At 42.7% G+C, this 24,243-nt stretch overlaps 3 protein-coding genes across 7 annotated transcripts; 2 read left to right on the forward strand and 1 right to left on the reverse strand.

The window, feature by feature from the left end:
* Positions 1–446: 446 nt before the first annotated feature.
* On the reverse strand, positions 447–4,420 carry LOC129811561 (protein FAM167A-like). The gene is made up of 2 exons (XM_055862966.1): positions 4,067–4,420; positions 447–2,905 (listed from the first exon to the last, which is right to left on the reverse strand). The coding sequence occupies exons 1-2, from the start codon at positions 4,385–4,387 to the stop codon at positions 2,642–2,644; spliced, it is 585 nt and encodes a 194-aa protein (XP_055718941.1). The 5' UTR covers positions 4,388–4,420; the 3' UTR covers positions 447–2,641.
* Positions 4,421–5,034: 614 nt separating this feature from the next.
* Positions 5,035–12,553, forward strand: zgc:154055 (uncharacterized protein LOC556036 homolog). Of its 5 annotated transcripts, none has more exons than XM_055862960.1 (11): positions 5,035–6,770; positions 7,104–7,187; positions 7,665–7,773; positions 8,048–8,173; positions 8,981–9,154; positions 9,528–9,745; positions 9,908–10,069; positions 10,933–11,074; positions 11,297–11,517; positions 11,671–11,822; positions 12,039–12,553. In XM_055862960.1, the coding sequence occupies exons 1-11, from the start codon at positions 6,586–6,588 to the stop codon at positions 12,131–12,133; spliced, it is 1,668 nt and encodes a 555-aa protein (XP_055718935.1). In that variant the 5' UTR covers positions 5,035–6,585; the 3' UTR covers positions 12,134–12,553. The 5 variants fall into 5 exon arrangements, with proteins under 5 accessions (XP_055718935.1, XP_055718936.1, XP_055718937.1 ...); XM_055862961.1 differs by having other exon boundaries at positions 8,984–9,154; XM_055862962.1 differs by having other exon boundaries at positions 7,104–7,160.
* Positions 12,554–12,659: 106 nt separating this feature from the next.
* Positions 12,660–17,912, forward strand: LOC129811560 (L-threonine 3-dehydrogenase, mitochondrial-like). Its single transcript, XM_055862965.1, has 9 exons — positions 12,660–13,175; positions 13,442–13,649; positions 14,410–14,452; positions 14,647–14,717; positions 15,127–15,276; positions 15,386–15,558; positions 15,886–15,976; positions 16,077–16,346; positions 16,634–17,912. The coding sequence occupies exons 2-9, from the start codon at positions 13,457–13,459 to the stop codon at positions 16,777–16,779; spliced, it is 1,137 nt and encodes a 378-aa protein (XP_055718940.1). The 5' UTR covers positions 12,660–13,175; positions 13,442–13,456; the 3' UTR covers positions 16,780–17,912.
* Positions 17,913–24,243: the final 6,331 nt, after the last annotated feature.

A 24,243-nucleotide genomic window follows, 5' to 3' on the forward strand; every position in this document is an offset into this window, starting at 1 on the left:
ATGTACGGTATGTATAATTTTTGAATGTCTGGTTAAAATAGTTATATTACATAGTCTTATGTATTATTTGTCAATAAGACCAGTGGGCTGGCCTGCAGTTTGCAATATTAAACTTTACATTGAGTTGTGTGGTGTTTGCATTTTATTGCACACAACCATCACGTGTAGATAATGCCACCAACATAATTTCCCTAAGGGGACAATAAAGTCAGTAAACACTACAATATTTCACAAGCTGCACTGTGAGAATATTCTATGTATCGTAACTAATCTACAAACATAGACAGAAATTACATTTGTCTTCCCTACAGACACACAATGCAGTGTCACTATAGTTACTTGAGGGAGTTACAACTGCATGTATTTGATTGCAGACAAAGGAAATGAACTTGAGTGGGCCTACCCTAGCCTGGAGGATAAAAAAAAATGCTGAAACAGTCAAGATATAACGTACTTAGGGCTATCAGTTTATTAGTTGATTAACAGTGCATATGAGGGGAGTGAGGACAGAGAAAACCATCTTAACTGCAGGGCAGATGAACTTTATGACAAATGGAAACAGCATAGGTGAGAGACACTAGAAATAGAAGCCACATTACACAGGAAATGACATGAGGATATCCAATGAAGGACCAGGCCTTAAGGTACTACCTGAGACCCTGTGTACCCTGTATTTATCCTGCCATTCATTGCAATGGTTCCAATTGGCCTGGTTCTCTCTCTTTCTCTCTCACGTCATACATGAGGTCATCTCATAAACTAGTATATCACGTCTACTTCACACATCTTGTATATGTACCCATTTTGTACAATAATTGATAACAACTTGACATGGTTATGAACTTATCAATTTATGCTTGTACCCCTTAAAGGCCCAGTGCAGTCAAAAATGTGATTTTTTTGTGTTTTAGTTATGTTTTCACACTATGAGGTTGGAATAATACTGTGAAATTGTGACAATTATGACAACTGCCCTCATGGTGTAAGAACTGTTTGAAATGACCTCCTGAGTGGCCTCATAGGACGGCGCACAATTGGCCCAGCGTCGTCCGGGTTAGGCTGGTGGGGCTCAACCAATTGTCACTTAATTGTTACCCAAAAATGATTTGATATTGAGAAAAGAAATGGCTGCATTGGACCTTTAAGGGGTTTTCTGATAAGTTAAGCCTATACCACATCATTTAAAAAAGATTAATGCCTGATGCAGTTGAAACATGAAACTGTGCATTAATGAAATTTTAGGATCATACAGCTAAATGAGCACTCAGTGAGGTCACAGGTAATGACATAGGTCATTTACCCAGTTCTCTAATGGATAGACAGACTGACAGACAACTAAAAAAAACATTATTTTCAATTTCAAGTTTGTTGCCTTTTTACATGTGAGTTAATAGCAAACAAAAAAACTTTTAACAACAAGCATCTCGAAAGAACAGCTCTGTCTCCAATCATTTATATTTCCCTCATAGATTAAATGATAACCATAACATATTCCTGCATTATATAGGTGAAAACTCTGTACTTAAGACACTTACAAATCTACATTTTGATGTATTACAACTTTGTAACAAAGTTTTAAACTTTTTAAGTTTTAAACTTTGTTGGGTAATATTCAGCAAACATCGATAAAAACCCACAAAATCCTGTTCAAAATTAACTCCCTCTTAATTTCCCCAAAGATACTTTCAGTTTCTCCTCCTATCTCTCTTCCTGAGAACAATATCTTTAAACACATCTAAACTCAACCCTGATAATCTGACACAACATTGTCACATTGGACTGTGATCTATCTTCATCTAATGGAAAATAAAATGCATGGAGTACATAGGACATAGCCTCCAATTATGTCATATCATTGAAGCCATGACCCCATGGAGGTCCTTGTTATTTTTGGTCTCTAAAGAGGTGAAAGAATGCTGGAATGTGACCTCCAGCTTCCTGTGGACTGCTGTCTGGGACTCTGCCAACACAGAGGTGGGGGGCCTGGCCTTCAACAGAGTTTGGGAACATGTCCCTAGTGATGTGACGAGTGTCTTATATATACTTCCTCCTGGGCTGGGGTTACAGTATGGAACTCAAGTTAGTGAGTGTTAGCGCTGTGATAGATTTTTCTGCATCTGAAGAAAGAGAATTCCCCTTTGCAACTCTCAAGAGACATCTCTAGTTACAGTTGTGTTCACCATCATGGCAGTCTTATTCATTCTATCAGAGGGTCATCTTAACTATTGCTTTTGTACAGTGCAATTGATCTGACACCATGGTGATCCAGACTCGCACCAACTCTATCCCAGATCCACACCTCATCACTATCTTCCCTGTCTACTCTGACCTATCAGTCAGCACCTTCCTTGAGGTACAGTAGAAAGGTGCTGCTATGCGATGGGTTTATGTTTTGCCCTTACAGGGCTTTACTATGGAAGCCTGTAACTATCTCTCTCAAGTCAGGGCTAGGGCACGAATCAAAGGAGTCATTTCCATTTCCTCCCACTTGGCTAATTACTGTCTGCACACTCTTCCAGCCATTCGTCTTCCCTCTCGTGTCATAACAGAAACCTTTGCAGTGAAACACCTCAAATTACCCTGCGTAGATTAGACAGAGGTGTTAATACAGCAAATCCATCCTCACAGGGTGGAATATGTTTTAACAGAGGGAGAAGCGTCGGAAGTTTATGTTCATCTTGGTGAGGCCAAGGTGTTTGAGGGGGGTGGAGAGGGCGAAGGCAGCCTTCATGGGGATGTCACAGAGCAGGTCAGACTCCTCACCACACTCCTTCAGCTCGTAGGTGGCGTCGTCCAGCATCTCCTTGTGGTGGTGACACACCTGCTCCACCTTCAGCCGGTGGATCTCCACACGCAGGCGGATCAGTTGCCGAGCTAGACGGTTGTCCTGGAACCGCATCTCCCTCTGAGGATGGCAGGCGGAAAGGAGAGAGATGAGAGAGAATGGGTAGAAATCAGTCATCAAATATAAAATTCTAGCAATCGGACCCCAGGATTAGGTTTTTGCATTTAGTGGGTGCTATTGATGTGTAATCACATGATCTATGTGAAAAAATACTTTGCCTTTCTATTTGGGGATTTTTTAACTCTGAAATTAACACAAGGTCCCTATTGTTTTAGCATGTTTGCATTATTTTGGATGCAAAGATAGCACAAAGTCATGCTCTAGTCAGACAAGCATTCAAGCAAAATTAAACAGTGAAAGCACGATTATTTCCCATAAATCTCTCCGTCACACAACAGTGGCATCTGACACAGAGACTCTATGCTCTGGCACGTGTGCATCATGAGGATGCCAAACCAAACCAGTGTAACTACCTGGTAATTACGTTTGCCAAATAGTTGCACTGCCTCTTATTCACAGTGGTGGAAAAAGTACTAAAATGTCATACTTGAGTAAAAGTCTAAAAGTATCTGGTTTTAAATGTACTTAAGTACAGTGGTAGAAAAAGTATTCAAGTAATACTTAAGTAAAAGTACAAAGTAAAAGTAATTGCTATACACCCAATTCCTTATTTTAAGCAAACCAGGCGGCACGATTTTCTTATAATTTTTAATTACGGACAGACAGGAGCACACTCCAACACTCAGACATCATTTACAACCACAGTATTTGTGTTTCGTGAGTCCGACCTGATCAGAGGCAGTAGGGATGACAAAGTGTTATATTGATAAGAGTGCCCTAATTCTGGTCTGGTTGAGCATTCTAAATGTAATAAGTACTTTTAGGTGTCAAGGAAAATGTATGGAGTAAAAAGTACATTATTTTCTTTAGGCATGTAGGGGAGTAAAAGTAAAAGTAGTCAAAAATATAAATAGTAAAAATAGTACAGATACCCCAAAAAACGACTTAAGTAGTACTTTAAAGTATTTTTACTTAAGTACTTCACACCACTGCTTATTCATATGTACAATAATATTTTCATTGTATTCTACATATCTAGGAAATGCAGAGAAAGTGTAGCCTAATTATTTTCTAACATGTCCATGTACAAATAACCGTGTCAGAGTTGGAGAAAAAAGGGTAATTATGTTGAATTTCGGCATTCAAAAAATGTGTGCTCACCAACTCTTTCCTAAGAAATTCCAACGCGTCATTAATGGTATCGAAGCCACAGATGTTGCGGATGGTTAGATCTGAGTTCTCATCCCGCATAATTTCAGGCAAGAGCACATATTTCTCTGCAGTCGCTTGGATATTTTTTGAACCATTTGGGTTCTCCTTCCATGGTTGGCTCTGCAAGCGCTCCTGCCATTCAAAGTATGATGGTCTGCGGGTTTGTAACTTTAGTTTTTCGGTAAGTGCTTTCACATTGTTCAAATCCTCAGCTTCTCCCTCAGTATCTCCGTCGGGGTTATCCTCACCTCCCAGCTCTTTAAAATCCATTGCAAGTGCTCTAGACGTTTAAAAAGGATCTGCGTAAAAATACATTTCAGAGGCTGCAAAAAAGTTGGAATTAGTTATTCACAGAGCACGATGCCTCTTGAAGCACATGAAGTGTTCTGTCGCTGGGCTTGCCAGTTCTAGATTGGAGTGTACTGGTGATCCTTTATTTATAGAATGCTAAGGAGAAGTAGAAGTGGCCTCCCATATCCATTATGGAGAAGAGATGTAGTTCATGCAAGTAGCCTCCCCCATGATATCCACCTGACCACACCAAGGTGAAACAAATAGTTTGCTGTGTCCACTTATGGCAGCACCCAGGTGCAGCTTTTAACATTGGAATGCAATGATTTGACATGTCAATGGCTCCAAGGTTTTGTATAATTTCCCCTCTAAATTCCTTAAACACTAAAATGGCAATGGGATGAAATTGATGTAGCCATATCTCTTAAACGTTTTATGTTAAAGACATGCTGCTGTACTTTGGCGACTAAAAAAGTATTTTTGAAACCTCCCGCTTTGGGCAGGATGTGTAGTTCATAAATGCATCATCTATGAGCAGACTTACTGTCTTACCTCAATTAGCCACAAAATCGCTAGTTTGAAAGCAACTGTTATCTTGAAGCTGTTTTCCCTACATTTCCCACCACCTGGGCCAGCCCCTAGCAATTCCAGTTCGAGCCAATGAGCTACAGCCCCTCACATTTGAGTGAAAGCTAGCGAGAGGCCTGTCCAGCGTTATCCAATAAGGTTGCAGTGTGGGCCCAACGCTCAGTGGACACAGCAGAGAGAGAAAGAGAGTGAGAGCAATGACCTGGTGCACATATGACATAGTATGCAATTTTCGGGACTACTTTTGTATCCTGAGTGCTACTTTCAGAACTACTGGCTAAAAAGTATACAAAAGTACCTGAGAATCTCTTTAAGATGGCTCCTCGATACATTTAGGGTTTAAATGGAATGTTTGTAATTCAAATATGTTATTTGATCAGATAATATTGTGGTGTAGCCATTCCATGTTTAATAGGGCAGGTACAGGTAGCTATACACAAACATCATGTAATTAGTTAATGGTCTTCCTGACAGACAAACAGCTGACAAACTCCTTAGAAATAGGGATTGGAATGTCCTAATTTGAGGCAATGCCTCCATCTAGTGGTAATTTTCGAACACACTTCTGGTCAATTGCCCAATAATGGGCTGGAAAGATGGATGGGATAGCAATATGCTGCATGTTTTAGACAATATGTGAGTGTAAACATTTACTCACCTATTACTTGATCTCCAGATGATATATATATATATATTTTTTTTTAAATCAAAGACTAGGTCACATACAGGAAATGAGAAGGGTATTGCTTTAGGTTAGTGACCTGAAGTCACTAGAGTAGCATCGACTTGGTTAGAAGCAGAGGCTACTAAATCAAATCAATGAGTAATGTAAACTAACTAGTCTGGGACGGTTCAACAACAGCTTGAAAGAGACAGAAATCAGTCAGCAGCTGATTTCACTCAAAAAATCTAGCATGTGATTTCTATACATACTCAACTCCAATGGTCAAGTGGTGAGGTTTGCTGTCTTGAGGTTTGTTGTCTTTAGACTGTCAGTTCTTTAGCAGGTACCAGGGCCCTGTTGATACGCTATAATGACTGACTAGATGCAGACGATACCATTATCTTATCATGAACTGGGTATTAATATGAACCGAGTATGAATTGTATGAACTTTTTTAGGCAAGATTATCTACAAAATGCAAACCCAATATTAGGCTACACACTAATAGGCATTTTGAAATGAATTGCCCCGTATAGATAGGATCTTTGACTTTGTGTTCTCTCACCACTGCTTTCAGGAAACGCTCACTTCCTTCTTTTGTAACCACAAGATGTTTTCACATTTTAGGGGCTGGTTGGAAAGCAGCCAAGTATGGCTTAAAGAGGTGTCCCCACAGGCAGGGTGGGTTAATGAGAAAACGAAAGGAAATAACTGCTATGAAGAGCTTATTAACTTCAAACAAACACTTCGCCTAGCTGTAGCTACAGCAAGCTACAGTCAACATTTGGACCGTGTCAAGTGGTTTAATTTCAATAATTCAGATAAGTAGCCTAAACAAGATTCAGAAGAGGAAAATAAACTGTGAAGACTTTTTCTGCCGCGCGCGACTTGGATCTCCGTGCGCGTGTCATCTTGCGCTGATGCGATGGAGTTTTCAGAGCACATAAAGACCGCGAACGTTGAAGATGTCGTTCTGAGACGGCCGTTTCATCCACCGATGCAAGGAACGTTATGTGTCACTGGCCACCACCTGCTCTTCTCTAACAGAGATGGAGACAGCTCGCGGCTGGTCTTGTTACTTCTCAGAAACATCGATGCCATAGAGAAAAGGTAAGTGGGGCGAGGGCATTAAGTGACCGCTTTTTCCACTAAAGTATTTAAATGTCATATTCAAAGGTGTAATGATGGACCATATAGCACTATACAGAACTGCTGCCATATTGCCTGAACCCCGTATTTCAATGTGCTGACAGCGAATTGTCACATTGGGGAAACTAATAGTTACTAATAAAGTGTTTAACATGTTCATATTTTCCCAGTTAACATCAGTCTGAATGTTGGGTCAGGGTGCCTGTGTAGCCTGTTGATAAACATGTCTCACTAACCCATCTTGCTGTCTCTCTCCCTCCATCCTTCTCGCTGTCTCTCTCCCTCCATACCCAGTGTGGAAAACCTGTTGGGCTATTCCAGTCTCTTCTCTAGTACAGGCCAGAGTCAAAGGTTTGACATAAGTGTGACACCTTGCGTGTGAGTCTGTGTGTGTTTGTGCGTTTTGCAGTGTGCTGCTATCCATGTCCTGTGCAGCACTGTGCGAAAATAACAGGATTTTGATGCTGCAGGAATAATAACCAATCCCACCTTCGCTCAAGCTCTGTCTCACATGCCATCTTTTTGAATCCTCTCCATATGCTTTGTGTCATGAACTGCGAAGAACCAAATGCAGGAATTTCAGTGCTCATTTACTGCAGTTATGAATCTGGTTCAGACAGTACATTTGGAGGTGTAGTGCAGACAAAGAGTTGATATGGAGGGGAAATGCGGGCCTCACATCCTTTCTCTTAGAGAATCTCCACTCCCACCAGCTGGTTGGGTTGGACTTACTTTTTTGAATGCTTTTTTGGAGGGGAGGCAGCCTAGATCATGGAACCCTGAGGGGAAGTGTTGAGGGTAATATGTGGGGTTAGACAGAAGCCCTATAATGATGTGTGTGTATTTCATATGAAGGCCTTCCGGGTCCTCTGGAACAATCACCCTCAAGTGTAAGGACCTGTGTGTTCTGCAGCTGGACATTCCAGGCATGGAGGAGTGCCTGAACATTGCCCGTTCCATTGAGGTACAGTAGCAGGGTGGTAGAATACACACAGGCTGTACATACATACCCAGCATGTAAAAACTAGTTTTACAGTCATAAAGGTTTAACAACATTACAATTAGTTTTTTGCTTTTTGTTTTGACTAGACAGTAACTTTTTTGCCCCCCTGCTCTCCCCCTCTCTCTCTCTCTCTCTCTCTCTCTATCTCCCCCCCCCCCCCCCTCTCTCTCTCTCTCTCTCTCTCTCTCTCTCTCTCTCTCTCTCTCTCTCTCTCTCTCTCTCTCTCTCTCTGTAGTATCTCTCTTCTCTGGACATTGTGTCCGATATGTATCCATTCTTCTACAGACCGCTTAAACTCAGTCTGCAGGACCAGTGGGGCCTCTCATCGGCTGAACAGAACTACGCTCAAATGGAGGAGCTAGTGAGTGCAGCACAAACACACACACACACAGATGTCCTTTCGTTTTAGAGTAAATGCAACAATCAGTGCCAATCATCACAAACATTAAGAGGATACAAAACATCCATGACAGACTGACCAGGTGAATCCAGATGAAAGCTATGATCCGTTATTGATGCCACTTATTAAATCCACTTCAATGAGTGTAGATGAAGGGGAGGAGACAGGTTAAAGAAGGATTTTTAAGCCTTGAGACAATTGAGACATGGATTGTGTATGTGTGCCATTCAAGAGGGTGAATGGGCAAGACAAAAGATTTAAGTGCGTTTGAACGGAGTATGGTAGCAGGTACCAGGCGCACCGGTTTGTGTAAAGAACTGTAACGCTGCTGGGTTTTTCACTGGGGAGACCAAACGGAGGCGTCAAGATAAATCAATCCGGCTGAGGCCACAATACCAGCCCTGCAGCCGATTACATGTGGTTCCACTTACTGCATTATGACTGTGTAAACAATACATGTGAGAAACGACATGAATCCATGCTCATATATATAGTCAGCTTCCTGTGGAGCCCTTGTCATGGGGAATTTACTCTAGTTCTAAAACACATAACCTGGGGATCGCTATTAGAATCAAGATAGTGGGTGTAGGCACTGTTAGAAGAAATCATACTATTTAAAACCAAAAGGGTTCAATGGCTCGCTTCATATATGGCCCTCAAAAACGTTCTTTATACTGTAGAATGTTAAATCACCCTTATTTTTAACAGTGACCAATATGTACCTATTGATCTGTGTTGTGTCTTCCTATCTTCTCTCTTTCTCTGCAGCAGCACAGGTGGAGACTGAGTCATGTGAACAAGGACTACTCTGTGTGTCCCTCCTACCCCCCTGCTGTTATTGTCCCTCACTCCATAGACGATGAGACATTGGTGAAGGTGGCCAAGTTCAGACAAGGGGGCCGCTTCCCTGTCCTCTGTTATTACCACAGGAAAAATGGCATGGTGAGATACGCATGGATCCACTTAGTCACACACACAAATACTTTTACGTCACTACAATGTACAGTAATTAATGTTGTTTGACATTAGATGGTTTAAAAAAATATATGTTTTATTTATTTAACTAGGCAAGTCAGTTAAGAACAAATTCTTATTTTACAATGATGGCCTACCCCAGCCAAACCCTCCCCTAACCCGGACGATGCTGGGCCAATTGTGCGCCACCCTAAGGGACTCCCGATCACGGCCGGTTGTGATACAGCCTGGGATCAAACCAGGGTCTGTAGTGACGCCTATAGCACTGAGATGCAGTGCCTTAGAACGCTTCGCCACTCGGGAACCCTTCTTTATCAAATAGCAAAATTGTGTTTCCCAGGTCATCATGCGCAGCAGCCAACCCCTGACAGGAGCCAATAGGAAGCGCTGCAGAGAGGATGAGCTCCTCCTCCAGGCGGTGATTAACGGCTCTGGGCTGGGTTACATCATTGACACCCGTTCCAACCAACAGGCTCAGCAGGCCAGGATGACAGGGGGCGGGTTTGAATCTAAATCTAGCTACAGTTGCTGGAAGAGACTGCACCGTCAACTGGAAAGGTGTCTGTCTGTGTGTTTGCCTGTTGTGTGTGAGTTTTTTCATTTGTTTGTGGCTACGTATATCTAACCTAGTTGCCAGGGTGTTTCTGCTTTAACCAACCCCTTTTTTGTAGCTCTATGCTTGTTGACTGAATAGTTATATTTGTGTGTGTGTGTCCCCAGGGGGAAGGTGCTCCAGGAGAGTCTGATAAAGTTGGTGGAGGCTTGTGGGGATCACTCCCACAGTGTGGATCGCTGGCTCAGCAAGCTGGAGAACTCCAAATGGCTCTCTCACGTCCACACTGCCCTGGCCACAGCAGGCCTACTGGCAGAGTGTGTGGAGAGGTAGATGTGCACTCCACTCTCAGAACCCTAAATGTAATGTTTTCAGAATGGAGCGGCAGGTAGCCCAGTGGTTAGAGCGTTGGGCCAGTAACCGAAAGGTTGGTAGATCGAATCCCCGAGCAGACAAGGTAAAAAGTTGACGGTTTGCCCATGAACAAGGCAGTTAACCCACTGTTCCGAGGCCGTCATTGTAAATAAGAATTTGTTCTTAACTAACCTGCCTAGTTAAATAAAATAACAAAATTATAGTACATCATTGTGTAATGGGCTACTCCAAGACGCCGCCGAATGAGAAGAGGAATACGGAGTGGGCTTTTAGTCCGACTCAGGAGACGTGCATACCATCCACCGCTTCCGAGTATATTACTCACTAATGTTAAATCCCTGGACAATAAAGTAAACATGCTCAGGGCAAGGATCTCCTTCCAGAGAGACATCAGGGACTTGTAACATGCTCTGTTTCACGGAATCATGGCTCTTTCTGGATATACTGTTCCCGTCCATACAGCCAGCAGGGTTCTCGTGCGGACAGAAAGAAAGGACTCTCCAGGGAAAAGGCTCTTGTGTATGTTTCATGATGAACTACTAGTGGTGTGATTGTGGTAACATACAGGAACTCAAGTCATTTTGTTCTCCTGATCTGGAATACCTCACTATCAAATGCCGATCGCATTGCATTCTGAAATAATTCTTGAAAATTTGATTTGAACACTGTGCAGCATAGTCTTACACTGAGTCATAATGTGTGTTGTTTTGCTTTTTTTAAATGGCTGATGTGCTGTTTTGTTTCCTGTATTGTACAATATCTTGTTTACGTGTAACATTGTTCTATGTTATGTAACCCTCTATGGTGCTCTGGCCAGAGATGGCCACTCTGTTCTAGTCCATGGCTCAGAGGGCACAGATACCACCCTTCTGGTGAGCTCTTTGGCCCAGCTCATCCTGGACCCCAAGACACGCACACTGGCCGGCTTTCTGGGCCTCCTAGAGAGGGAGTGGCTACTGGTGAGACCACTAAAATAGTCACACGCTACCTCTTATGTCACAACTATTTCAAACCCACATATACTGTAGATTGACAGCTGGTAATGTGTACATTAGTCCTGTGTACATTCAATGGCTAACTAGCTATACTAGCTGAAGCTGTGTGTATGTTTTTATCTGTGTTTTTATCTCAGTGTGTGTGTTTTTGATCTGTTGATGTGTGTGCGTACTCCCTTTCCACAGGCAGGTCACCCGTTCCAGCAGCGCTGTGCCCACTCAGCCTACTCCCACGCACGTCTGAGGCTGGAGGCTCCAGTGTTCGTGCTGCTGCTGGACTGTGTGTGGCAGCTGGCACGACAGTTCCCTCTGGCCATGGGCTTCTCTGAGCCTCTGCTGCTGCGGCTGGCCATGGAGGTCTACGCCTCAGACTATGGCACATTCCTCTGCAACAGTGACCAGGAGAGGTGAGACATTCATGCGTTGTCCAGACTGTCCTTATATCCACAGTCATTGTCCAAGAGTTTAGTGTATCCACACTAAATCCACGGCCGTCTGTCCATCTGTCTGTATCTTTCCACTTACTCTTAATCTCTCCCTCTTTCTTTCGCTCTCATCAGGTGTGCTGCAGGGGTGAAGGAGAGAACCCACTGTCTGTTCCAGTTCCTCCTGAAGCCCAGTGAGAGGGAGCGTTACTCTAACCCCCTGTATGAGCCCACTGAGCTGGCCATCTGGCCTTCCGTTCAGCCACAGTCCCTGCAGCTCTGGAGAGGTGAGTTATAGTAACACAGGCAGATCTGAGTCTGCTTTCCCTTACTGCAGCCCTCTGACATACAGTATGTTGGATGGGTGAATTTGAATAGTTATTACATTAAGAGTATCAAATAAGGAAATGTCTTAATTGATGAGTACTAAGCAATGAAATGGTAGATCATGTAAATAAATACATTATTTACTACCAAGATTCCTCTGTCTGGATGTGTATCAGGTCTGTTCCTGCGTTGGACCCAACATGCTGTGCACCTAGAGAAAGCTCAGGAGGAGTTGCGGAACCTTGTCATTGAGTGCCGTGGGGCAAGTTGAAAACACTGATAAATTGGGGTCGAAAAATACAGTGACACACTGGACTGATGGAACACACAGTGACACTCATCCTGGTTGATTGACTGTTGAGGAAGAGAACAAATAAAAACTTTTTTTGTGAGAAAACTATGCTCCTATGGACATGAATTAGATAGGTATTCATCCATCCCAAAGAATATCAAATTGCATTGCATACTGTGAAAGTTCCTCACTGTTAAATACTTTTCTCTCATGGTGACATGCATATATTTTGTATCTACCTTTTTTATAGCGTTTTCACTCCATATTTCTTTTTTATAATATATTGTGTTTTTTTTTTTTTTACCTACAAACACTTTACATTTTAGCAATTTTTTAAATAATTTGATACATGTCAAGGTACTCAATATGCAAATGTTTTATTAAAAGGAGTTTAATTTATTTCATAGCTTATTTCTTGCCAACATTTGTAGTGTGATGATCCACCCCAAGAACCCTGGGACTAATGTGATGTGCTTTTAAATTTCGCCTACCCCCCCCCCCCCCCCCCCCTCCCCATTGCCAGCTAGTAGCATTATGCGTTTTGTCACTTTTTTTTAATCCCCTCTCTGACTCTGACGTAAGCCTCTACACTGCAGCCCTGTTCAACATTCAACATTGCAACAATACAAATCCCCTGTGAGCAGGTAGTCAGCATGTTTGCCCACATGTTGGCCCTATAGCGTAGCAGGCTGGATATTGTAGTAATTTACAATTGAGTCGTGACCTCTCGCGTTCTTACATCATAACGAGGAAAACCACGTATCCCAGGATGACTTTCTTCAGCCATGGAGTTACCCAATGGATGCTCGGTGCGCTTATTCAGTGACCAATCGGGGGGTAGCCTAATCTTTTAATTCTAAGAGTTAAATACCACGAAAATCGTGTTATCAGCGCAATTTACATCAATTAGTTTATTAGCCCAGTGTGGGATGCGCTTGTGCGATCTGTAAAGCTTCATTTTGGTCAACAAGTGGTTGGCACGATCAACAGAGACAGATTCCAGGTTTTTGTCAGCACACAGGTAAAATGTTGTTTTCTATTAATTCTTCTGATACATAACGCGTGGTGTTCCAGTCAATACGAACACTATAAAGTTGATGTTTTAAATTAAACAACAATGTTACATAACTAATTTATTGGCCTAAACCTAACATGGTCAACTTACATAAATCCGTAGAATTAATAGTGTCTATGACCTACGTGGTGTAATTTCCTACTGAGAAAGATTGATTTGACGGATGAAATAGATAACATAGCCTCTTGTCTTTGTTCGAACTTTTTCCTCAGGGGCAGCAGCTCGACATGCTATCGGGTATGCGGGTCTGTGTGCCCTCCGCTGCAGCTCTATTCGGCTCGTTGTGCCATGGCTGTCGCAGCTGGGCACGTAGTTTGTCATTCCGGGGTTTTAGTTGGTCGCCCCGAAAGATCAGCCGGTGGAACAGTCAAGATTCCATTGACCTACCTCCTGCGGAGAACCCACGAATTCTCATCACAGGTTAAACCATATTTAAAAAAAAAATCTCAAATAGCAAATAACACTTTATGGACCATAGGCTATATATGCTTTACATATGTGTTTATAATCTTCAACCGACACAGCCAGAAGATGACTGGCCACCCCTCAGATCCTGGTTCCACTCTAGGTTTCTTCCTTAGGTTCCTCCTTTTCTATGGAGTTTTTCCTAGCCACCGTGCTTCTATATCTGCATAGCTTGCTGTTTGGGGTTTTAGCCTGGGTTTCTGTATAAGCACTTCGTGACATCTGCTGATGTTAAAATGGCTTTATAAATACATTTGATTTGTTTATGAAAATATAAACATTTGTTTAAATGTTTTAACAACAGCAATGGCATGTTGTCAATCTCGTTTTTGTCATTTAGATTTGTGTTCACTGTTTAGTAAGTGGCAATCCTATTTTCCCTCACTACAATAGGCTGTGAGCAGACTGTGCTAGGGACAAAAAGGCCCCAGCGAGTGACCACTGGCAGAATAATAGCTTGAGGCCAGTTTTTGTCTCTAGGCTACATAAAGCTTTGGTGAAAACAAAAAAAGGTCACAGCCTGGTTGGAGCAGAATATGAAAAAACATCCAGACCAATTTTTTTCTGATATTGTACACAAGAAACACATTTTCACCCATATATTCTTGATTTTGAGACCTTTTGAACAAATACAAATTAACAATTGAGATGATGTGTTGTTTTATGAATTCTTATTAATTCCTCATTGTACTATTTATTTTCTCTTCGTGGAAAGGTGGTCTTGGACAGTTAGGTGTGGGGCTTGCAGAAATCCTGAGGTGAGAAAAAATTAAAGAGCAATCTTTTCTTCAAAGGGTAAGAGATGTTGATAGCCTGAATCTTCCCCAGATTGTAGAATTCTCATTTAACATCTACAAATAGATAGTTTGGATTCTGGGGTTCACTCCAGTTAAAAACAGTAAATTCAGGAATGAACTGAAATTGCAGATATTAATTGAATATCAATGTGTAGGAAACAGTACGGAACAGAAAACGTTATCCTATCGGATATCAAGAAGCCTCCACCAGAAGTGTGCAGAAGTGGTACGTTTTCTTTTTTGGACTGATCAACAATTCTCTCTTAATCTCTATACCATGCACATCTCCATACTGTGCTTATCAAATCCTCTTATTTTCTGCATGAAAGAACATCTCTCCTACCTTAGGTTACCTAAGCATTTCAGCCCAAAATACGGAGAAGAAACTGTATAAAACTGTATTAAAAATAAAGAAAGTTGTACACTCTACATATATATACACCCAACAATGGGTAAACCTGAAATGTTGGTTTGGTTAACCCATTACAATTTTGGGAAAAAACATAGTGTACAACTTTCTTTATTTTTATACAGTTTGTTCTCTGTTAGTGAACACCTTTACAAAATAACTAATGCTATTTAAGTCTCAAAAAGTCTTATCAAACTCTTTGTCTCTCTCTTCTCTTCTCCCTCAGGCCCGTTTGTGTATGCTGATGTGTTGGACTATAAGAACCTTAGAGAGTTGGTGGTGAATAACCGCATCACCTGGCTGGTGCATTACAGCGCTCTACTCAGTGTTGTGGGAGAGGCCAATGTGGCCCTAGCACGCAAGATCAATATCACAGGTCAGCTCCAGGATCACACACAAAAGCTATCACAGTATCCAGGGCACCACCCTTTTTGTATGTTTTGTATGTTTTTGTCTAAAGATTCTCTCTATGCTGTACTTTCTAGGGCTTCATAATGTGCTGGACCTGGCTCTGGAGAGCTGTTTACGTCTCTTTGTTCCCAGCACCATCGGAGCCTTTGGCCCTTCTTCTCCCCGTGACCCTGCACCTGACCTGTGTGTCCAGAGGCCTCGCACCATTTATGGGGTGTCCAAAGTGCATGGCGAACTGATGGGGGAGGTGTGACCTGTTATGTTCACACATACAAACATACATACTGTACATGCACACACAAACAGTTGTAGATGCAGTCATAATGCAACCACATCGCTGTCTAATGCACACTCCTGCACGCATGCACACACACACATAACCTGCCGGTCCTCTCTTATAGACAGATAAATCTAGAAAGAAAAGCGAGATCGTTTTGCCATTTATCTTTTTCAGAGAGAGTAAGTAAATTCATTAACACAGCAGATAGGGAAGATTAAGAGAAGTATGCTGCAGAAATATGCTTTTGCTGGTTATTTGCTGTACCTTCGATTGTGTTAAATCTCTCTCTATTAGTATCTTCATCACAAGTATGGACTGGACTTCCGCTGCCTACGCTATCCTGGCGTCATCTCAGCTAACACACAGACTGGGGGAGGAACAACAGGTAACCCATATTTATCATTTAATAATTTATTAAAGTATTAATGTCACCATTATAGGGATATATTCCAATACATTCTGTGTAAATTTTTGCCCTCCCATAGACTATGCTGTCCAGATTTTTCATGATGCCCTCAGCACGGGTCACCACGATTGCTATTTACGCGCTGACACGCGACTGCCGATGATGCATGTTGGTGACTGCCACCGTGCGACTGTGGAGTTCATGCAGGCCCCGGAATGCCAGCTGTCGCTGCGCACATACAACATCGATGCCATGAGCTTCACCCCTGAGGAAGTGGCCACGGAAATCCGCAAGCACCTGCCCCACCTCAAGGTCACATATAACCCTGACTCTGTCCGCCAGACAATTGGTATGTTCATTGTTCAGCCTAATGGTGTGTGTCTGACGATCTGTGTAGTGTTATTGAACTTCAAGATGTATGATTTGAAATAAGCCATAGCAGAAGTATATGGAAACTTTTCTCCTTCATAGTGTATAGAGTAGATATAAATAATAAATACATTTTATTTTTCTAGTACTATTAAATATTGGAAGCCTTGCATGTTAATTTTTCACACGGTCACCAGTCATGAATGATGTCATCATACAGTCTTATTAAGTTGTGATATGTAAAAACTCTTGACCTTGATTGTGCAGCGGACAGCTGGCCGGTGAGGTTTGATGACTCCAACGCACGGAGAGATTGGGGCTGGAAGTCGACATATGGGCTTGAGGAGCTCGTCTCAGACATGCTGAGCTCCATCCGTGACAAGAGGACCAACGCCGGACTGCCAGTCAGCTAGCAGGTCCCGCCCACAGAGAGTGACCTACCAATCACTATTCCTTTAAGTCGCTTCAGCCTGGGTCTGCCTATCACAACAGACCCTCTTTCCTTAGCATCATCTCCAAACCAGGACTCTTCTGTAAATCAGGATAAAAATACACCAATAAACCAGGGACTATTTTCAAACCTGTCATCTTCAGCCATAACCACTCAACTTTCCACAACAGTGGACACTGACACCACACACACACACACACACACACACACACACACACACACACACACACACACACACACACACACACACACACACACACACACACACACACACACACACACACACACACACACACACAAAAGTAACAGGCAACAAGCACACTCTCATAATAGCAGCTTTACTCTTTCCAGGGAACCATACTGTCAACCATTCTCTTCTGTTGTGACTGTCTTCAGTTGTTGTTGTTTTAAATGTGATAGAGAATTTTAATATCATAGCAGGTTTAACATAGGCCTTAAACGTCTGGGGGAAATAGGCTTCAGGCAAATTATTTTACATATAGTTAGTCATACCTTCAGTTTCCAGTATCTCCAGTATCTCAAATGGTTTCATTTACATTTTACATTCACAGTACGTCATTTAGCAGTCTTATCCAGAGCGATTTACAGTTAGTGCATTCATCTTAACATAGCTAGGGGAGACAACCACATATCACAGTCATAGTAGGTACATTTTTCCTTAATAAAGAAGTTATCAGCAAAGTTAGTGCTCATAGGAAATGTTCCTCCTTGCCTGCAGTATTAGGGTAGTATAGAGGGCACAGTGATTTCCTTCCTGGCCTCCTGCGTTAGGGTAATATAGAGGGAACAGTGAAATGACACAGGAGCAGTGAGAGATATAGGGACAACTATCAGAAGAAATAGAAAATCCACAATGTTTACAAAAGGCCTGCCTTTACAACACAACTTCAGTACATTTTCAAACATCTCCACATTTCTTTACAGTTAGTGTGATTTTGAGTACAAATGGGCACCAAATAAATTCAGAATTTAAGCCTTATTTTTAATTGACAACTAATTAGAAATATATTTGTGAGTAATGAACAAAATTGCAGTGTACTTTTGATCATAAATTGAATAAATCTCTTAATTTGCTCATTCTGTTTTGTTATTTGCTTTCAGGTTATTTATTATGATAGTAGGCTAACTGGTAGTCCTACTGTGTGTTAATGAACAGATCTAGGCCTATATTGTTCAATCATTCTGAAATACATATTAGGGTTTCATAAATCTAGCAATAAGTTGGGCTGAAATTCAAATAAATAATTTGTGCAAAAGATACATAGACCTACAGTTGATTGAGAGAGAATGTTGCCTACAGTATCAGCAAATATTTGTATTACTAACTCAAGATAGACCAGAGCCTGTCGTTTTCAATGGGAGCAAGTTATTCACTGTGGAAAGAACAAGCAAGGGGATGGGCATAGCCAAGCACGAGCTAGTGAGATCCTATTGGCGCATTTTAGCATTTATTTGCATATTTCCGTTAGGGAACGCCTACTCTGCGAAGTGTGCCTGTGCAATTTCTCCATTCGCCCTTGCACTCCTTCTAAACAACGCCATTTTTTACAACTTTGGCAAAGGGTGACTTTTACAAAACGCATTCAATCAATCAATCAATTTTATTTTATATAGCCCTTCGTACATCAGATAATATCTCGAAGTGCTGTACAGAAACCCAGCCTAAAACCCCAAACAGCTAGAATGCAGGTGTAGAAGCACGGTGGCTAGGAAAAACTCCCTAGAAAGGCCAAAACCTAGGAAGAAACCTAGAGAGGAACCAGGCTATGAGGGGTGGCCAGTCCTCTTCTGGCTGTGCCGGGTGGAGATTATAACAGAACTATGCCAAGATGTTCAAAAATGTTCATAAGTGACAAGCATGGTCAAATAATAATCATGAATAATTTTCAGTTGGCTTTTCATAGCTGATCATTAAGAGTTGAAAAACAACAGGTCTGGGACAGGTGGCGGTTCCATAACCGCAGGCAGAACAGCTGAAACTGGAATAGCAGCAAGGCCAGGCGGACTGGGGACAGCAAGGAGTCACCACGGGCGGCAGTCCCGACGCATGGTCCTAGGGCCCAGGTCCTCCGAGAGAAAGAAAGAGAGAAGGAGAAAATTAGAGAGAGCCAAGATTTTCAAAATGTTCATAAATGACAAGCATGGTCAAATAATAATCAGGAATAAATCTCAGTTGGCTTTTCATAGCCGATCATTAAGAATTGAAAACAGCAGGTCTGGGACAGGTAGGGGTTCCATAACCTCAGGCAGAAGAGTTGAAACTGGAATAGCAGCAAGGCCAGGCGGACTGGGGGCAGCAAGGAGTCACCACGGCCGGTAGTCCCGACGTATGGTCCTAGGGCTCAGGTCCTCCGAGAGAAAGAGAGAAGGAGAAAATTAGAGAGAGCCAAGATTTTCAAAATGTTCATAAATGACAAGCATGGTCAAATAATAATCAGGAATAAATCTCAGTTGGCTTTTCATAGCCGATCATTAAGAGTTGAAAACAGCAGGTCTGGGACAGGTAGGGGTTTCGTAACCGCAGGCAGAAACAGTTGAAACTGGAATAGCAGCAAGGCCGGGCGGACTGGGGACAGCAAGGTGTCAGCATGCCCGGTAGTCCTGACGTATGGTCCTAGGGCTCAGGTTCTCAGAGAGAAAGAGAGAACGAGAGAATTAGAGAGAGCATACTTAAATTCACACAGGACACTGGATAAGACAGGAGAAGTACTCCAGGTATAACCAACTGACCCTAGCCCCCCGACACATAAACTACTGCAGCATAAATACTGGAGGCTGAGACAGTAGCGGTCAGGAGACACTGTGGCCCCATCCGAAGAAACCCCCGGACAGGGCCAAACAGGAAGGATATAACCCCACCCACTCTGCCAAAGCACAGCCCCCACACCACTAGAGGGATATCCTCAACCACCAACTTACAATCCTGAGACAAGGCCGAGTATAGCCCACAAAGGTCTCCACCACAGCACAACCAAGGGGGGGCGCCAACCCAGACAGGAAGTTCACGTCAGTAACTCAACCCACTCAAGTGACGCACCCCTCCTAGGGACGGCATGGAAGAGCACCAGCAAGCCAGTGACTCAGCCCCAGTAACAGGGTTAGAGGCAGAGAATCCCAGTGGAGAGAGGGGAACCGGCCCTGGAGAGACAGCAAGGGCGGTTCGTTGCTCCAGAGCCTTTCCGTTCACCTTCACACTCCTGGGCCAGACTACACTCAATCATACAACCTACTGAAGAGATAAGTCTTCAGTAAAGACTTAAAGGTTGAGACCGAGTCTGCGTCTCTCACATGGGTAGACTGTTCCATAAAAATGGAGATCTATAGGAGAAAGCCCTGCCTCCAGCTGTTTGCTTAGAAATTTTAGGGACAATTAGGAGGCCTGCGTCTTGTGACCGTAGCGTACGTGTAGGTATGTACGGCAGGACCAACTCGGAAAGATAGGTAGGAGCAAGCCCATGTAACGCTTTATAGGTTAACAGTAAAACCTTGAAATCAGCCCTTGCCTTAACGGGAAGCCAGTGTAGGGAAGCTAGCACTGGAGTAATATGATCAAATTTCTTGGTTCTAGTCAGGATTCTAGCAGCCGTATTTAGCACTAACTGAAGTTTATTTAGTGCTTTATCCGGGTAGCCGGAAAGTAGAGCATTGCAGTAGTCTAACCTAGAAGTAACAAATGCATGGATTAATTTTTTTGCATCATTTTTGGACAGAACATTTCTGATTTTTGCAATGTTACGTAGATGGAAAAAAGCTGTCCTTGAAACAGTCTTGATATGTTCGTCAAAAGAGAGATCAGGGTCAAGAGTAACGCCGAGGTCCTTCACAGTTTTATTTGAGACGACTTTACAACCATCAAGATGAATTGTCAGATTTAACAGAAGATCTCTTTGTTTCTTGGGACCTAGAACAAGCATCTCTGTTTTGTCCGAGTTTAAAAGTAGAAAGTTTTCAGCCATCCACTTCCTTATGTCTGAAACACAGGCTTCTAGCGAGGGCAATTTTGGGGCTTCACCATGTTTCATTGAAATGTACAGCTGTGTGTCATCCGCATAGCAGTGAAAGTTAACATTATGTTTTCGAATAACATCCCCAAGAGGTAAAATATATAGTGAAAACAATAGTGGTCCTAAAACGGAACCTTGAGGAACACCGAAATGTACAGTTGATTTGTCAGAGGACAGACCATTCACAGAGACAAACTGATATCTTTCCGACAGGTAAGATCTAAACCAGGCCAGAACTTGTCCGTGTAGACCAATTTGGGTTTCCAGTCTCTCCAAAAGAATGTGGTGATCGATGGTGTCAAAGGCAGCACTAAGGTCTAGTAGCACGAGGACAGATGCAGAGCCTCGGTCTGACGCCATTAAAAGGTCATTTACCACCTTCACAAGTGCAGTCTCAGTGCTATGATGGGGTCTAAAACCAGACTGAAGCATTTCGTATACATTGTTTGTCTTCAGAAAGGCAGTGAGTTGCTGCGCAACAGCTTTTTCTAAAATTTTTGAGAGGAATGGAAGATTCGATATAGGCCGATAGTTTTTTATATTTTCCGGGTCAAGGTTTGGCTTTTTCAAGAGAGGCTTTATCACTGCCACTTTTAGTGAGTTTGGTACACATCCGGTGGATAGAGAGCTGTTTATTATGTTCAACATAGGAGGGCCAAGCACAGGAAGCAGCTCCTTCAGCAGTTTAGTAGGAATAGGATCCAGTATGCAGCTTGAAGGTTTAGAGGCCATGATTATTTTCATCATTGTGTCAAGAGATATAGTACTAAAACACTTAAGTGTCTCTCCCGATCCCAGGCCCTCGCAGAGCTGTGCAGATCCAGGACAGCTAAGCCCTGGAGGAATACGCAGATTCAAAGAGGAGTCCGTAATTTGCTTTCTAATGGTCATGATCTTTTCCTCAAAGAAGTTCATGAATTTATTACTGCTGAAGTGAAAGCCATCCTCTCTTGGGGAATGCTGCTTTTTAGTTAGCTTTGCAACAGTATCAAAAATAAATTTTGGATTGTTCTTATTTTCCTCGATTAAGTTGGAAAAGTAGGATGATCGAGCAGCAGTGAGGGCTCTTCGGTACTGCACGGTACTGTCTTTCCAAGCTAGTCGGAAGACTTCCAGTTTTGTGTGGCGCCATTTCCGTTCCAATTTCCTGGAAGCTTGCTTCAAAGCTCGGGTATTTTCTGTATACCAGGGAGCTAGTTTCTTATGACAAATGTTTTTCGTTTTTAGGGGTGCAACTGCATCTAGGGTATTGCGCAAGGTTAAATTGAGTTCCTCAGTTAAGTGGTTAACTGATTTTTGTCCTCTGACGTCCTTGGGTAGGCAGAAGGAGTCTGGAAGGGCATCAAGGAATTTTTGTGTTGTCTGAGAATTTATAGCACGACTTTTGATGCTCCTTGGTTGGGGTCTGAGCAGATTATTTGTTGCGATTGCAAACGTAATAAAATGGTGGTCCGATAGTCCAGGATTATGTGGAAAAACATTAAGATCTACAACATTTATTCCATGGGCCTTAACTAGGTCCAGAGTATGACTGTGGCAGTGAGTAGGTCCAGAGACATGTTGGACAAAACCCACTGAGTCGATGATGGCTCCGAAAGACTTTTGGAGTGGGTCTGTGGACTTCTCCATGTGAATATTAAAATCACCAAAAATTAGAATATGATCTGCTATGACTACAAGGTCTGATAGGAATTCAGGAAACTCAGAGAGGAACGCTGTATATGGCCCAGGAGGCCTGTAAACAGTAGCTATAAAAAGTGATTGAGTAGGCTGCATAGATTTCATGACTAGAAGCTCAAAAGACGAAAACGCCATTTTTTTTTTTGTAAATTGAAATTTGCTATCGTAGATGTTAGCAACACCTCCGCCTTTGCGGGATGCACGGGGGATATGGTCACTAGTGTAACCAGGAGGTGAGGCCTCATTTAACACAGTAAATTCATCAGGCTTAAGCCATGTTTCAGTCAGGCCAATCACATCAAGATTATGATCAGTGATTAGTTCATTGACTATGACTGCCTTTGAAGTGAGGGATCTAACATTAAGTAACCCTATTTTGAGATGTGAGGTATCACGATCTCTTTCAATAATGGCAGGAATGGAGGAGGTCTTTATCCTAATAAGATTGCTAAGGCGAACACCGCCATGTTTAGTTTTGCCCAACCTAGGTCGAGGCACAGACACAGTCTCAATGGGTATGGCTGAGCTGACTACACTGACTGTGCTATTGGCAGACTCCACTAAGCTGGCAGGTTGGCTAACAGCCTGCTGCCTGGCCTGCACCCTATTTCATTGTGGGGCTAAAGGAGTTAGAGCCCTATCTATGTTGGTAGATAAGATGAGAGCACCCCTCCAGGTAGGATGGAGTCCGTCACTCCTTAGCAGGTCAGGCTTGGTCCTGTTTGTGGGTGAGTCCCAGAAAGAGGGCCAATTATCTACAAATTCTATCTTTTGGGAGGGGCAGAAAACAGTTTTCAACCAGCGATTGAGTGCTGAGACTCTGCTGTAGAGCTCATCACTCCCCCTAACTGGGAGGGGGCCAGAGACAATTACTCGATGCCGACACATCTTTCTAGCTGATTTACACGCTGAAGCTATGTTGCACTTGGTGACCTCTGACTGTTTCATCCTAACATCGTTGGTGCCGACGTGGATAACAATATCTCTATACTCTTTACACTCGCCAGATTTAGCTTTAGCCAGCACCATTTTAAGATTAGCCTTAACGTCGGTAGCCCTGCCCCCTGGTAAACAGTGTATGATCGCTGGGTGATTCGTTTTAAGTCTAATACTGCGGGTAATGGAGTCGCCAATGACTAGGGTTTTCAATTTGTCAGAGCTAACGGTGGGAGCCTTCGGCGTCTCAGACCCCGTAACGGGAGGAGTAGAGACAAGAGAAGACTCAGACTCAGACTCCGACTCGCTACATAATGGGGAAAACCAGTTGAAAGTTTCTGTCGGCTGAATGAGCGACACCGGTTGAGCATTCCAACAGCATTTCCCTCCATTCCACTCTGTTTGTTACAGATTTTAGTTTTGGAAACAGAAAACTGTATGGAGATCAAATGTTTAATCGATGAGAAAATTTGCAGAATGTCGGCCAACATTCATCTCGCTCCACATTATCCCACTGCCGGTCACCGGGCTTCCTCTCAACATCATATTTGGTAGTGAGCGGTAACTCCAACCGGATGCCTCACATTTATACATCCGGTGAAATATATGGTTCATTGTTCTATCTGTGGTATCAGGCTGCAACATATACATACTATTCACGACAAAATGTATGATATTTAAATTATAGGTCGATGTAATTTGGCAACAGTAACTAAAAAAAGATCATTAAAACTCTGACAGCAAAAAAAAATAATTTCGTCATCTTCCCATTTACTTCTTCCGTT

The sequence above is a fragment of the Salvelinus fontinalis genome, chromosome 15 (assembly GCF_029448725.1).
Source record: "Salvelinus fontinalis isolate EN_2023a chromosome 15, ASM2944872v1, whole genome shotgun sequence".
Taxonomy (NCBI): domain Eukaryota; kingdom Metazoa; phylum Chordata; class Actinopteri; order Salmoniformes; family Salmonidae; genus Salvelinus; species Salvelinus fontinalis.

Coding starts and splice junctions, on each gene's coding strand:
- LOC129811560 (XM_055862965.1), top strand. CDS start 13,457: ATGCTATCGGGTATGCGGGTCTGTGTGCCCTCCGCTGCAGCTCTATTC. Junction 15,559..15,885: donor ATGGCGAACTGATGGGGGAG/GTGTGACCTGTT, acceptor TCTCTCTATTAG/TATCTTCATCACAAGTATGG. Junction 15,977..16,076: donor GACTGGGGGAGGAACAACAG/GTAACCCATATT, acceptor GCCCTCCCATAG/ACTATGCTGTCCAGATTTTT.
- LOC129811561 (XM_055862966.1), bottom strand. CDS start 4,387: ATGGATTTTAAAGAGCTGGGAGGTGAGGATAACCCCGACGGAGATACT. Junction 2,906..4,066: donor AATTTCTTAGGAAAGAGTTG/GTGAGCACACAT, acceptor TGCCATCCTCAG/AGGGAGATGCGGTTCCAGGA.
- zgc:154055 (XM_055862960.1), top strand. CDS start 6,586: ATGGAGTTTTCAGAGCACATAAAGACCGCGAACGTTGAAGATGTCGTT. Junction 9,155..9,527: donor ACCACAGGAAAAATGGCATG/GTGAGATACGCA, acceptor TGTGTTTCCCAG/GTCATCATGCGCAGCAGCCA. Junction 10,070..10,932: donor CTGGCAGAGTGTGTGGAGAG/GTAGATGTGCAC, acceptor TGCTCTGGCCAG/AGATGGCCACTCTGTTCTAG.